This window comes from Sapajus apella, unplaced genomic scaffold, assembly GCF_009761245.1.
Source record: "Sapajus apella isolate SASKATOON/1434 unplaced genomic scaffold, GSC_monkey_1.0 scaffold38, whole genome shotgun sequence".
NCBI lineage: Eukaryota > Metazoa > Chordata > Mammalia > Primates > Cebidae > Sapajus > Sapajus apella.
Genome location: NW_022436978.1, coordinates 9,401,077 through 9,417,311, shown reverse-complemented (window position 1 = coordinate 9,417,311; position 16,235 = coordinate 9,401,077). Strand labels below are relative to the sequence as shown.

Sequence of the window (16,235 nt, the reverse complement as noted above, 5' to 3'; positions counted from 1 at the left end):
ATAATCCTATAGGAGCTCTCCAAATTGTTTTTGTAAAAGTTTCCTCATGTTTGATACACACTATGAGGTGGCCTCTAACTGATTGTTATGACATTTTCTTCAAAAACAAAAAGAAAAAGCCCTTCTCATGGAATGGTCAAAACTGATTTTGTATTATACTTCAAATTCAGGGAGTAGGCCAAGCATATTTTTTGGTGAAGTAATATGATCACTGGTACAAAAGATGAAACTGAATTTTTCTGTGTATATTGTAATCATACTGCACAGATAAAGTAAATGACAAAAAAAAAAAAAAAGAAAGAAAACGGTCAAATACCAATAACACCTATGGAAATAGATAATGTGGATAATTAACAAATAAAACTCACAGAAAATCTGAGATATCATTTTAGGATATATTTTAATCAAATCCTTCCTTATCAAATCTTCTACTAGTATCACTCATGAGCATAAATTAATTTCACAAACTGTCCATAATATTAAATATGATTCTAAGAGAATGTCAAGGATGATATTTAGTAAATTTCTTTTAATTGCCTTAAGTGATGAAGTCCTGGTGGAAAACATACCTAAAAGATATATCCCAAGGTCTGGGAAATCTAAAAAGTTGATAATTAAGGCATGACTTGCCTCTCCACAACCATTCCAATCAATTCCTATGGCATCCTATACTTTACCACATTTCTATTGCTAAAAATTGTCCTGCAATATGACATTACACATTAACCTATTCAGAAATAAGTCTCCTACCTTCACTCAAAATCACATGGCTCTCTTCCTGTCTGTCCTTTTTTATTGTTATATTATCTTTGAGACTACATTAGTAGTCTGTTATCTATTATCTTTGAGACTACATTTACTATTGTTACTACATTTACTATTGTTACGACTGTTACTACTGAGACTACATGTTACTGTTACCTATCCATTAAAACAAAAACTAGTGCCACTATTTTATTAAATTCCTCCAGGGTTGAGGTCCAAACTTATGTAATGGTCTACCTTGAAGGCCTGTCAAAATGCTAAAAACTAAAATAAGGAAAATTTAGAAATATAGTCAATTTGTGTCCAATTGAATGAATTTAAGAACAAATAAATAATATACAACAGAGAAGCTAATAAAAATATATTTGTTAAATTTGTGACATTCCATTTACTGTATATATCAAATATTCTAGAACTTCATGTCAAACATAGCATTAAGCCATTTTCTTATATCTGACATACAGATATCTTGGAATACATACACCTGTTCTCCATGAGTATTAGCACCATAAATAAACATCAAGAATGATGAAGCTGAAAGGAATTTGGGAAATCATTGATAGTAACCCTTTTATGCTGAAAATAAGGAAACTAAGCTGAAGAGAAGAAAAATGACTTCCCCAAGATCACAAGGACTCTCTCAGTCCAGTATTATTTCTATGACATCACTTTGCCTTAGACTGAATCAAAAGCCTCTTTTATTTATATATTCTCTTTAAGAAGATTGGGTTTCAAACCAAGCAAAAGAATAAATACAGAGAACTGTAGCATATACAGAAGACTTATTTAGTGCCGCTATCAATAGCTTTAAAAGTAAGAAAAAGGAAGAAAAACCATTGAGGCAATCAAGAGTTGACAGAAAGAACCTTTTTCATTAAACCTAATCGATATTGTATTTCCCCATCACTTAGCACTTCACCAAAGAAAGTGAAACCAGAGTGAATATGTTCCCTCAAGGGTATTTAACACTAAAATGACTTGTTGGTCTCAACTGTAAATGTAAGGACCAGACACAACTCAATCTGAAATCAATGGCAAAGGTTATTCCTCGTTAACCTAACGTTAAGAAATCTAAGGCAGTCAAAATAGAAATGGGCCCTGTTCCAAATTGGCGGCACCACCCACTCCCTCTAGGTTTCTGGGGTAAAGACATAAATTAATAAAAAGATGCTCCTTCTTTTAGCATTCCCATAGAAACTGTCCCCTGCATCGGTGGGTACTCTGGTAAGAAAGAGGTAAAGTTTGAAGGTGTTAGGCAAAGTAAATACTAAGTATCAGAAGGTATGGCCATCAGGAGCTGGGTTGCAGAAGAAGAAAAGCTCTAAGTATTCATCCAACAATTTGATATATATATCAAATTAAACTGGAGTAAGGATATTTTTGGAATTTAATATCAAATGAAGAGAAATTAGTATTAATCAAAAATACTGATTTATTTCCTTTCCCAACATTTTCACATTTGTGCAGAAATTCCCTCAGAACCTGACTAGTACGGATGCCGTGAGCACATTAGTCATCAATGGAATTAATTGTGTTTTGATGAGTTATTTCTGATCACCTGCTATGTAGAAAGAATTGAAGTGACAGGGTTCCTGCCCTCCAGGAACTCACTCTCCATCGGCAGGGACAAACAGATTCTTATATAGTAATTATAAGACAAGATGGACTCATTGCAGACAATAGTGCAGGGTACAAAGCCTGGGGCTGGCAGTGATTCATTCTACCTGGAAGGATCTGAGAAGATTCGGCAGAAGAGATAGGAGTTGAGCTGGGCTTTGAATAATGGGTAGGACCGCAGCAAAGTGGATAAATGAGGGGTTGTCTCTGGGTAAGTGAAGGATAGTTATGGAGGTTAATGGCATCCCTTGTGGAGAAATAAAAACATCTATAAACTAAAATAACTGAAATGGATAGATGCATGAATGAATGTCAAGAAGGTTTGGGTCAGCTAGAATAGAATGTGGGGAGGGGTGGAGAACCTTGATTGTGCAATCTATTCATATTGATGATATAATAATAAACTATATGCTCTTAGCTAGATATTGAACCCACACGTCTATTTTTAAAAGTCAGATTGTGGCTAATTTTTTTAAATAAAGAAATTACTATTTTTTTCTTGAAATATAGGCATTAAAGGAGAAATGGTCCAAAATAATACAGCAAAACTATAACTTGGAACACAGTAACACAAATCTGGTAAGAGTTAACAAATCTTAATTATATACTGTCATGCACAAAAGAAGACAAGGACTTTCTCATTATTTCTATATCCCATTTCCAAGCACATGACACATAAATAGTCAATAGGCATCTAGCAATATAACTTGACTATAGTTATTCAAATGCAGCTACCCAACATTTATATTGCTCAAAACACAGAACAGGTGGATAGGTCCCCAAAAGGAGGGAGCTGTGGTATAGCAGTAAGGCACAGGCTTATTGTACACCTCAGTCCTTGCTCTATCTTTGATATTTGTAGGACCTAACACCCACTATGAGTCTCATTTCTTTCTACCATGAAGTGAGAAGGTGTATTGTAATGAGCTCTGCTTTCCAATTCAAACCCACCAACACTTTTCATATATACCCTACCAGGTGGACATCTCAAGGGTAATGTCACAGATACTCATCCCCAAGTGCAAGATATATAATGGCCTGAGACAAAAGTCTTAAAGTGCCAGTTCAACCAGACTTTTTAATCAGAATTTCAAACATTTACACGGATTCAAATAATGAACCCAGGTGCATAAAGCCTGCTGCTCTTCAGTCCTCACAGGTGTCCAAGTAATCTCAAAGAAAACCAGCTTCAGACTGAATGTAATTGCTGAGCATGAAAAAGACAGTAGGCAGGACAGCAGTTTCAGTGAAAAATAACAAGAGTCAGGACCAAGGAACCTCCAATTTCACCAGACCAAAACTTACCCTGAAGTGGCAGGCTCCCAACCAAGATGGCAGCTCCATTGGCAAAATCATAATGAATGGAACTCTAACTCATAAAGCCATGTGGTAACCCAGAAAATGCACTCGGGAACATTTCGAAGAAGGGAGTTTTGTGGCAACACCAGGAAAAGCATAATTTCAAAGCAAGTTTCCTTCTTGGTCCTGCTTTTCTCATGACCTGTAGGTGGAGAGGGAGGAGTAGATATGCCTGGGAAACCAGAGCTGCAGAACGTGGAGGCGGCCTGGCCACAATGCTGCCAACTCCTTTCCTGAGCAAAAGCTGCAGAGGATAATGGCCCAGGGATTGTCAGGGAAAGACAGGTGAGGCAAGGAGGCAATGAGGAATCCTCTCTACTTTTCTGAAAAGAAAGTAAATCTCCAGTTTCTCAGAGGAATATCCTACAAGAAGACTACAGCGGGTATCTGTTTGTGACTTCCTTTCCTAGAATTCTGAGCTTCTGAACCATCACCTCATATGCCATCTCTTCTTCTCCTAGGTACACTCGGGTTGCAAAAACCCACTACAGTATCCTTTGAAGCAGCAAAGCATGACAGCAACACATATGTGACTTGCTCCCCAGTGAGAAACTGTGTTTCCTTAGAATTTGAGATTTTCTATATTTTCCATCATTTTCTATTAATTACTCAGATATGGTTGAACTTTTTTCTGTTACAGCCTCTATGGGTGATTTTGGATGACTGTCCTTTCTCAAATGTAATACTGTATGTAGAAGGTATGTTGTGTAGACAGCTAGAGCTATTTGGCTGAAAACAGAATCTGACACCTATTCTAACCAGGAAATTTGAATGCAGATCCCCACTTTGGGCACTTATTTAAATTCTGCCTGTGTTTCTTAATGATTTTTAAAGCATTATCTGAATCTAGGACACTGTGAAGGTGATCTGGATCATCTTTTGAGTTCCCAAAATTAAAATATAACATTTAAATCACCAGTGCAATTTAAAAAACTCTTCTTGAACTTTTTACTTTATTTTCTGTTTATAATAACTTATACAACTTATACAGGCTTACAGTTCTTCTCTCATGAATCTCATTATTCCCCTTTGAACCCACTTTAAAAAAATCTGAAACACTGCACACAGCATACTGATTAATTAACACTTGAAGAGACAAAATAAGCCTAAATTGATATCAGGAGAAAGACTGATATTTTAGACAGATTTCTTTATTAGTAATTAAACCATGGAATGCAGTTAGGAACATCTAAAACAGCACACTAAGAAAATAGTTTTGTTCCTCAAGTAAGAAGCAGGGAAAAGAAAAGATTTATGTTTCATGGAAATCTTAGTCACGAATGTTTCTCCTGGGGTGAGAGGAGATATAGTTAATGGCTTTTCAGGCTAAAGAAGTCTTATATTATATTTAACTTTCTTTCTTTTTCCTTTTTTTTTTTTTTTTTTTGAGACAGAGTCTCCTTCTGTCACCCAGATTGCAGTGCAGTAGTGGGATCTCTGCTCACTGCAACCTCCACCTCCCAGGTTTAAGCAATTTTCCTGCCCCAGAGTCCCAAGAAGCTGGGATTACAGGCATGCACCACCACACTTCACTAACTTTTGTATTTTTAGTAGAGACAAGGTTCCACCATGTTGGCCAGGCTGGTCTCGAGCTCCTGACCTCAAGTGATCTGCCCACCTCAGCCTCCCAAAGTGCTGGAATTACAGGCATGAGCCACTGCACCTGGCTAGCCCTTACATATTCTTAAATATAGCCCCTTTGTTTTTCAAAGGAAACTGAGGTCAATTTCCAGGGCTGGCAGAGTGGAAAGAAAACTAGATTAGGAAAAACAAACCTGAGTTCAAATCCAGAATCTAACTAGTCCTGTGAAACTGAAAAGCCCCAGGCTTGCAGGACCTCAGCATCCTTAGGTGGAAAGTGGAGATGCTAACTTCAGAATCCTTCTTCCTCTGAGACATGCTCAATGAGTCAGGATGTCATTTCTTCATTGATTTAACAGCAACTGAAGAACTGCAGTGCCACAGGCAGTATGCTAAGTGCTGAGAAATCTAGTGCTAACCAGGTCCTGTCCTTAGAAACGGAAGTTCTCATCAAGAAGACTAGGCAGGCAAGCATTCCACATGATGATGCAGCTCAGTTCTGGGAGATCATTAAACACAGGAAAACTTCAAATGTAAAAAAACAAACAAAAAAAAAAATGGTGCCTTGGACTGAATGTTTATGTGCCCCTCCCCCTGCTCAATGTTGAAATCCTAACCTCCAAGATGATATTAGGAAGTGGAAGCCCTAGGGAAGTGATTAGGTCATAAAGGCTCTGCCCTCATGAAGGGGAACAGTGGTCTTAAAAAAGAGACCCCAGAGCTCCCTTGCCCCTAATGCCATGTGAGAAAGCAGCAAAGACTGCCATCTATGACCCAGGAATCAAGCCCTCACAGACACTGAATTGTCTGGCACCTTGATCTTGGGAATGCCAGCCTCTCAAACTGTGAAAAATACATTTCTGTTGTTTAAGCCACCTGTGTATGGTATGTTATAACAACCAGAATGAACTGAGACAGAAGAGATCATCATCATAAATTATACTAGCATACAAAACTTCTGGCATCATGGATGTGTTCCTAAAGACATTAATTAATAAAATCACTGATTTTGTGTAAGTTATGAAATAAAGGAATTAGGATAGGTTGGGAACTCTCAATCCTAGCTGCATAGTAGCATTATCTAGGGGGTTAAAAACAAGCAAACAACACTGATGGCTGATGTCTGGGTCCCAGGGTGAACACAGTAAATCAGACATTCTAGGTGTTTGGCATTAGTACATTTTTAAAACTCCCAGCTGATTTCAGTTTGCAGCTGGGGATGAGAACCACTGGCTTATATAAGCTCTAAGCACTAACATTTTGTGATTCAACATACAGATCCTATTTGTCCCAGGTCATTCTTTACTTCTAGGGAACCAACTTTGGTCTTAAGCCTTAGGGCCCTCTCTATTGACTCCTGAAAAGTAACGAAGAAAAGACTATACAGAGTACAGTCATCCCTTCCTATCTGCAGGGTGAGGGGTGTTGATTACAGGACCCTCATCCTCAGGATACCCAACCTGAGGATCCGCAAGTCCTTTACATAAAATGGCATAGTATTTGCATAGCATGCTTGTACTGTGGTTTTCTTCTTGAATATTTCCATTCATGGTTGGCTGAATCTTCAGATGCAAAACCGTCAGTCCAAGTTTCAATTATGAGGCATTAACAAAAGTGTGTTAGAGGCAGGGAATCTGGGAGGCCTATAAATACTACAAACTAATCAAATAACTAACAGTAGGTAGAAAAATAGAACTTTAAAAAAATTCGTATTTATAAAGTATTGACTATTCAAAGGCCAATGAGTGTTTCCTTGAGAGTTCAAGAATAAAGTAAACAGCATTATATATGGGTACTAGAAAACTATTAAACAATAAATAAAACCCAATCTTCCACCTTCACAGTCTTTGTTTTTATTTGTTTGTTTGGTTTTTGTTTTTGTTGTTGTTGTTTTTTTTTTTTTTTTTTTGGACAAGGAGTCTCGCTCTGTCACCAGGCTGGAGTGCAACGGTGCGATCTCGGCTCACTGCAACCTCCACCTCCCGGGTTCAAATGATTCTCCTGCCTCAGCCTCCCGAGTAGCTGGGATTACAGGCACCTGCCACCAGGCCCAACTAACTTTCGAATTTTTAGTAGAGACAAGGTTTCACTATGTTGGCCAGGCTGGTACTGAGCTCCTGACCACATGATCCACCTGCCTCAGCCTCCCAAAGTGCTGAGATTACAGGCATGAGCCACAGTGCCTGGCCGCCACCTTCACATTCTATAGTGTATTGTAATTTGGCAACTATATTATTTAACCTCTGTCAACCCTGATCCTTTCCCAGCATTTCTCCATCTCCACAAATAGGCAATTCACTATGAAAATGTTCACCCAGGAATCATTCAGGCATCTTCCACTCCCCACTCATAGTCTAACTCTACCCACTCTTTTCATATTCTCAGCCACCAGCTTCGTTTCAACATTATCCATAGCCTAGACCAGTAGTTCTCAAACTTTTTTCAGGATCCTTTGCACTCCTAGAAATTACTGAGTACCCCAGAGAGTTTTGTGCTTATGTAGTTTGTATTTAGAAAGTACAAGGACATTTTTCAATTGTTTATTAAAACAATAATAAGCCCCATTGTTAATATAAATAGCATGATTTAATAAAACATATCTGTATTTTCCAAAAGCTACAAACAGAAATTAAGGAAAAGACTAGTTTATAAACTTGTTTGTAAATCTTTGTAATGTCTGGCTTAATAAAAGTCAGCTTGTTCTGAAGTCTGCTTCTGCATTCAATCTCTTTTGATATCCTATTGTGAATAAGCACATAAGGATAATCTGGCCTCACACAGAAACATGGTTGAAAAGGGAGGAAACTTTTAGTACCTTTTGCAGATGATTGTGGATATATCACACAGTCTCTGGAAAATTCCACTGGACACTCGTGACAGCGTGAGTGAAAAAGGCAAATAACTAGTGGTATTATGAAATATTTTTGTGAAAATCATTTTGACCTTGTGGATCCACTGAAAGATTTTCAGGGAGCTTCTAGAACCTCTGTAATGTACTTTGAGAACTGCTGGTCCAGACTGATGCCCTAGCCCCCTTCCAGTTCCTTTGCTTCTACTCTGGCTCCGTTGCAATTAATTCTCTTCTCCAAAACCAAAGTGCCCAATTAAAAATACAAGGTGCATGATATCACCCCCTACTGCTGATCTTTCTTTGGACCCTTGATTAAAATGCAAAATTCCTTTTAGGGTTCTTAAGGCCCTGCAGTTCTTGCCAAGCTTTCCAACATCATCAGTATCCCCTCCCCTTGTTCTTATTGTTCCAGCTATACTTGAATTGCTTCAAAAGCACTGAGCTCCCTCTCACGTCAATCTTCATGCAAGCTGTTTTTTTCTGCCTTGAATGTTCTTCGAACCCTGTTTGCCTGTCTCATCTTTTGGAGCTCAGCTTAAGTGATTCTTTCTCAAAGAGGCATTTCTTGACCAAAAGCTAGAGATAATGTCTTCTTTTTACAAATCAGCAAACTGAGGTGCAAAGAGATTAAGAAACTTGCCTAATGTTCTTACAAATAATAACTCAATAATTTGAATTCACATCCCACTCCAAAGTCCATGTACTTAATCATTCTGCGATGCTATCACTTAAGTTAAACAAACAAACAAAAAGATTAAACCTTACTGGGCTCTCTTTAACTTGGTGTTAACCTCTTTACTCTCCAAAATACCTGAAGCAATTGTTTATGTTTATGGTTAAGAGAGTCTGGCCCTCTGGGCCCAAGTCTCCCAGAGGGTTCTTAGGTATCCCATGTGGCATCCCTTGATATCGTTGAGGCTCTGGCATTCAGACAGGAACATCTGAGCCAGGAGCTTAAGCCCAGCACATAACAACATAGCCCTGGGACTGCTTCTTCAGTCCTGACCTGAAGATTTCCATCAGCTTTCCACCTCTCTCCTCCACCCTGGGGGCTATAGATCACACACACAGCAAAACAAACCATGTAATCATGTTCCACATTCCTTGAACTTTTCATCAGATTCCTCCCAACAATAGTTTCCCGGCTTCAATTCACATTAAGTTATTTAGATACAGGGCTTTCTAACCCTCAGTGTGGTGGGAGATAAAGGCAAATTATCTGCGCTGTGGGACTGGGGGCCATGTGACACTTAGTCATCTTCTGATTCCATGAATCTGAACAAGTCTTGTTGCCACTAGAGGCTTAGTTTTCTTTTTTCTAAGATGGGACTATCTCAGCAGACTGCTATAAAAAGTAAAAGAAGCAAAATTACAAAGAAATTCTATAAATCCTGAAGTCAAGTTATTATTATTAAAATTTATTATTACATGTGATTAATTTACAGGCATTTTGCATCTAAGGCTTCTTCCACTCACAGAAGCTTAGAAGGTAGCCTTGGAATCAGAGCCCTTTAGACGTGGCTTTAGAAAATAGAAAATATTTTTATTTCTTTTCTTTTAGAAAATAGAAAAAGTTTCTTTAGAAAACAGAAAAAGTTCTGTAATTCTATGGGTATGCCAGAAGATAAAATCCAAAATGTAGTACATCAAGTGTGTCCCCTATGTCTAGCAAGTCTGTTTTGTAAAATCATCATAAAATCTATAATAATTTTATATGTCAAAAGCAAATATACATGATGATATTTGCATTCAAAGAAAAGAAATAAGAAAAAATTAATCACCATTAACAAATTTTCCAAAACAAATCTACAAATTTTCCAAAGCAAATTTATTCTTTCACCAAAAATAAAAGTAATGTGGCTCTATATAAGCAAGCCCAGAACTTTTTAAAATACAATTTTATGAGACAAAGCTTACATTTCTAAAGATCTTCCAAAATATTCCTATCGCTCCCTCAAATGCAGAGACTGCCTCATTTCCTATAAATTGGTTTTCTAATTCCATTTAAGAATAACAAATTCATTAAAACTTTAAAGACTTAATCTCGAGTTATGGCTTGATGAGATCTCTGTGGGATGAAAAAAAATCAAGAAATCACAGTAACTGCTATTTTAAAATGTTCTTAACAATGGAAACATAATTTGTTGATGAGAATGCACTACCATAAAGAAAACAGAATTTAAAAAAACACATATAAAATATCAGTTTAAAACAGAAGGTGGGTTTCTGAAAAGTTAAAGTTTTTATTGTTTGTTTTTTTAAACAAACATCAAGCCAAATACTGTTTAATTAGGTTGATTCTATAGTTCAGATATGAGTCATACTTTTAAAAGAGAAAATACTTGCTATAAATGTAAAAGTACTTGCTATAAATATAAAATATCACCTGTCATATAAATCTTTTCTTGACCCATATATTGGCCAAAATTATTTCAGTTTATAAAATCTAATTTATATTTCATAAATCACATGATTAAACATTATTTCACCTTTGCTGTCAGCTTCCTTCTTGAAGTTTCTATTTCCTATCATGTTTTCTTCCTCTATGCAAAAGGATATGTTTTATAACAAAAACGTTGACTGAGTATACTGTTAAATACTGTCCATTTACCTAAACAACTTAAAAGAATACTGAAATATTTTGAATAGCCACAATTTTTATAACAGCAGAAAAAGAGACTCCAAAAGGTAAATGAAAATCAACAAAACTGGGCAAATTACGATTACTTCTTTTATTTATTTTACCATGTAGTGTAATTCTACTTCATGACTTTTTAAAGGGATGGGCATGTGAAATCAAATATTTAAATTATAAAAAAAAATTCTGAAGATCTTTAGGTGATAGATTTTTCCTGATTGATTACTCTTCTAACGTTCTGGTTCAAGGTAAGAAACTAAGTTATATAGAAATATAAAAGCATGCACTTCACTTAAAATATCTAGATTTGGGCTTAACCAATTATGTTGCTCCTTCCAGAGAGGGTCTCATTTGAAAAATGAAGGAGTAATATTGATGACCTCCAAGATTTGTGGCCACTGAGACATTCAGAGATTCTACAAACACCTTTCCTTCCTTGATTGTGAATGTTACCCTTTGTCTGCAATACCTCCTGAGTCAAAACATACATCATTTTGTAGTTAATCATTTGTATTAGTGTCTATTCAAAATAAAGCAAAATGTTGAACATGAATAAGCCATGTAATTCATATGGATGTACTCATAGTCTGGATACAGCAAATTAAGTAGCATCAACATGTAGACAAATATTCTGGTGTGCCTGACTACTACAGCCTTTTCACACATAAATAATGACTCAAATAACGACTATAAGAACACTCTTTTCTCATTAGAAAGTGTACAAATGGCAATGTCCTAAAGGCTTTTTCATGGTTCAATGACCTCATCCAACTTTCCAGTTCAGGGCCTCCAACATTTCATTTTCGAAGAGCTACAGCCCGCACTATCTAACGGGCTCACTAACCCTATGCTGCCTATAGGTCTTCAATAATGCTATAGGGTGGTCATTTCTGAAGTCCAAAGGCCTCCTTAGCCTATGCCTTCTTCTACAAATTACCTCTTCTACTCTTTCCTATCTCTATTCTAATTATAAAATAATAATCACAATAATAATACCAATAGTTTAAAAAAAAATACCTTCGCCCTTTGACAGAAGACATCCAGTCCTTCACACTATTTGACATTACTCTGTGCTGTGTTGCAAAGAAGGTAGGAAAAAAGTCAACTGAATCTAGTTCTAGTCTCAATTTTGTCAAAACGTAGTTGTGTAACCTTAGATAAATTACAAACTTGCAATGGCTCCAGGATTTCTCGTCTATAAAGACGAGATTTTTCTGCACAAAAAAGATCCAGTGTGCACCATGGCCCTAAAACTGTGTGATGTGAGGTCATATCCCGTCACTTCCCATGTTTTCATTCTGTGTTAATGTCATTCTAAATCTGAGCCCTTTATCATGATAATTTCAGGATCCCCAAACTATTTATAAAGCTTCAATACTATACATATCAGAACTTGGTTAGCTAAGGAAAAGGAGGAGAGATAATCAATGTGTCACCCCTGAAATCAGAAATACAACCGTGGCCTTTCCCATCAAACACTTGCTTTAGATTCACTTCCTAAGCCTCACTCCCCTAGAAAGTCTGGTCAATGGAACATGTGTCTCAGTGACAAAAATTTAGAGTGGAAATTCTTTATCAGAACAAATGATTCCACTTCACCACTTTACCATGTGCGAGTTACTTTGTTAGTTCACAATGATACAGCTTAGGAAGGCTAGTGGTTTCAAGAATAATTCAAATATTAAATGAATACAGCATCAAAGTGATTATAAAAGAGGTTCAAACAGTTTTTCTTTTTGGTGTTCAGCAACTTCCTCCCAATCCAGCTAAAGATTCCTCTCTGAAACTGATATGTGGAGGGTGCTATCTCTCTATAAATAGGCTTATTCCATGCTATGTGAATCATGCTTGCTGACAGCAAATCAACAGATTAATTATTTGGCTTTTGTTAGTAAAGATAATAGCACACTATCATCTTCCCAAAAAGCTTTTCCACACACCACACACCCATTCTTCTAAACTAAGCTTCAGAACAAACTGAAATGGTATACAAATACACACAGGTTGCCCTTGTATTGGGAATGTCTTAATAGGTCCTGCCATCTCTCTGCCAGATTGTTATTGTGACACTTTAGCTAAAGGAAGTCACCAGTCAGGATCCTCTCTGATGAGATGAACACTATGTACAAGAAAGGCAAATTAAATGAACACTGAAGAAAACAATAAACACAAAATTGCCTCAAATCTCTGCTATCTAATGAGATTCTAAGGAAAAGACTACAAGAAGCAGCAAAGACAGTCATTCCTTCCTTTGCAAAATTAAGCCATGCAAAAGTAATCCACTGCTCATCTCCAAATCAACTCCAAAGGATTGGCTTATCTTATTTATTCATATATATCCACCTATCATTCTTATTAACTTGCTTTTTTAGCAGAAGAGGCTGAGTAGGATCAACTCAAAGACGTCATATAATTATCCCAACTAGAGTGTAAGCCCGTACTTCAGAGATTGAGATATAAAAGTCACATTGAGTTCAGAACCTTGAAGCTCTCTGTAGACCACATAAGGCCCCCAAATTATCCCTTTGTACAGAAAAGGTAATTATATTTTCCATTAGATGAATTACTTTGTAGAGTTAAATCAAACTACTGCATAAATCTTCACTTTATAAAATGAACATGTTATACTAATTGAATATAAAATAATAGACACTGGTAGCTCCCGTCTCAGGATCATAATTATTTTTGTATACTCCTGAAATCTACTTCATCATCATCACAAAATAAGAAAATGACCCTAGTATGGAGCGGACAATGTCATGAAAACCCAACGGAAAACGAAACACGGTGGCTTCTTCACAAGGCTTAATCCCAAATTTCTGAGCTGATTCTGAGCCCCACTTGTCCAGACGTACCAAGTGTCTTCCTTAGTCCAACAGACCCAACCATGTACCTCATGGCTGGAAATTAAAAGCACACCATAGTCAGAGTTGCAAAGTGGCAAACTAGCCAACTCATTACAGAACAGGCTCCCTTTCTAGACAGTATTTCCTTTCACTTGACCACAATAGGGGTGGAGTATCTGCAGAATGCAAATGGCTCAGCAGCCACAACCCAGAGGACCAAGAGTCTGATGGAAGCACAGATCTCTCCGAAATTCTGCTTTCATTCTCTCAAGCTGGGAACACTGGCCTGGCTTGAGGTAGGAATCATCATGGGGAAACTTTGGGTATTCAATTTACCTTTGTAAGTAGAGACGTATCAAAAAGTAACCATCTGAGGTCAGGGCTGCAGAAGAGAGTTAGCTTCAAAAAGCCCATGTGGAAAATCTCTGATCAAGCTGAAGTTTTCTTTACATATCCTGAGGCCAAACTGTGAATACTGTCTTGTTCCCTTAATGTCCCAAAAGTGTGAGTATGCTAAGTATGGTAATAGGACAGAAAAGTTAATGAGCAGAGTCCTGGGAAACCATGAGACTGGTTGGAAGAAAATAATAGGAAAACGAAGACTGTGTAAAGGAAGTGGAAGGGCATGAGGGAAAAATGAAGAGGTGAGAAATTGACAAGGGCGTCTGAAAGATACAACACCAAGTGTGCTGGAGGAAGAGTTAGAAAAATAATAAAATTAAGTTGATCTGGTATCTACTAGGCGTCTATCATGGATTATGGAAGAATAAATGAAGAGCTGTATTAATCTTTAGGTCCTCAGTGGGCAGCATAAGCATTGTACTCTACAGATGAATGGATGCATGGAAGACTGGATGAGAGAGCAGGAGGGAGAGAGAGAGAGAGAGAGAGAGAGAGAGGATGAATGAATAAGTGAATGAATGCGGTGGTCACTGCCCTCAAGGACTCTACAGGCTCTTTTGGAATGAGCGCATCTATACATGTAATTCTTCTCCTAGTCAAACCCTGGATTGATCAAAGTATAAAGTGTTTTGCTGAATATGGGACAAGAAGCTATTTACTGACAGAGTGGTTGAAACAGACAAGTCTGGAAATGAGAGAAGAGAGGTCAGAATGTAAAAGAGGAATCCTGGTTCCCTTCCACGGGCGTCGCAAGGTGCTTTGAGGAAGGGGAGAAGGGTGTCCGCCTCTGGGGAGCCCACTCTCCGGGCTTCTACTGACCTGGTCTCCGCCTCACCGGCCTCTTGCGGCCGCTGCAGAAGCGCACTTTGCTGAACACCCCGAGGACGTGCCTCTCGCACAGGGAGCGCCCGTCTTTGCTGGGGCTGGAGCGGCGCTTGGAGGCCGACACCCGGTCGCTGTTGGACTCCCTTGCCTGCCGCTTCTGCCGGATCAAGGAGCTGGCTATCGCCGCAGCCATAGCTGCTCAGTGAGGGCCCCAGGCCCCAGGCTCTACTGCGCCCTCGGGATCGCGCTGCGCCGGGGCGAGGGCAGGACCTCGGCAGCCGGGGACAGGGCAGTCGCGGAGAGGCAGTGCTAAAATTTGAGGAGGCTGCAGTACCGAAAACCCGGTGCTCACACGGTTAGTCAAAGTCTGGGCAGTGGCGACAAAATGTGTGAAAATCCAGATGTAAACTTCCCCAACCTCTGGCGGTGGGGGCGGGGCTGGTCCCAGGCCCTCTGGCGAAGTAGACGTTTGCACCCCAAACTTGCACCCCAAGGCAATCGGCCTCCAAGGGGCAGTGGGGAGTTTAGTCACACTGCGTTCAGAGTACCAAGTGGAAGGGGAAGAACGAGGTCCAAAATAACGAGCTGTGCCTCCGTTGGAGAGGCGCAAGCGTTGCAAGGTGTCCAAAGTATATCTACACATACATCCATATAAAACCCGTTTACAAAGCAGTCTGGACTCAGGCGGGTAGCGCGCCCCCGGTAGAAAATACTAAAAAGTGAATAAAACGTTCCTTTAGAAAACAATCCACCAACCGCACGAGAGAAGGAGAAGAAGGCAGCAATTTAACTCCCTGCGGCCCGCGGTTCTGAAGATTAGGAGGTCCGTCCCGGCAGCGTGATGTCTACAGAAAGCATCGCACCGGCTGCGGCTTTCCAGGGGCCGGCCGCCCGAGTTCTGAATTCCGAGAGGCGCGAAGTGGGAGCGGCTGCCTGGAGTCTGGGGAGGGCGCGGGGCGGAGACAGCTGTTTCCAGCTGCGGCGAGCGCGACTCCCGGCCAGCAGCACTGCGAAGACAGCGGGAGGCCAGCGAGGGGGGAGGGCTCGAGGGAGGGAGATCCTCGAGGGCCAAGCACCCCTCGGGAGAAACCAGCGAGAGGCGATCTGCGGGGTCTCAAGAGTGGGCGCTCTTTCTCTTTCCGCTGGCTTTCCGGCACGAGACGGGCACAGTTGGTGATTATTTAGGGAATCCTAAATCTGGAATGACTCAGTAGTTTAAATAAGCCCCCTCAAAAGGCAGCGATGCCGAAGGTGTCCTCTCCAGCTCGGCGCCCACACGCCTTTAACTGGAGCTCCCCGCCATGGTCCACCCGGGGCCGCCGCACCGAGCCGGTCTCCGCACAGGCTCTGA

At 39.4% G+C, this 16,235-nt stretch overlaps 1 protein-coding gene across 3 annotated transcripts in view; it reads right to left on the bottom strand.

Annotated features, from left to right (window-relative positions):
• FGF12 (fibroblast growth factor 12) overlaps positions 1–16,235 on the bottom strand; it is a 581,066-nt gene that overhangs the window by 243,906 nt on the left and 320,925 nt on the right. Inside the window, exon 1 of one of the 3 annotated variants that reach the window (XM_032298539.1) lies at positions 14,879–15,321. The exons of the other annotated variants lie outside the window; for them this stretch is intronic. Coding sequence (XP_032154430.1) covers positions 14,879–15,077 — 199 coding nt within the window. The 5' untranslated portion in view covers positions 15,078–15,321. Of the gene's footprint in view, positions 1–14,878; positions 15,322–16,235 lie in introns of those variants that run through there. 3 annotated transcript variants of the gene reach the window in all.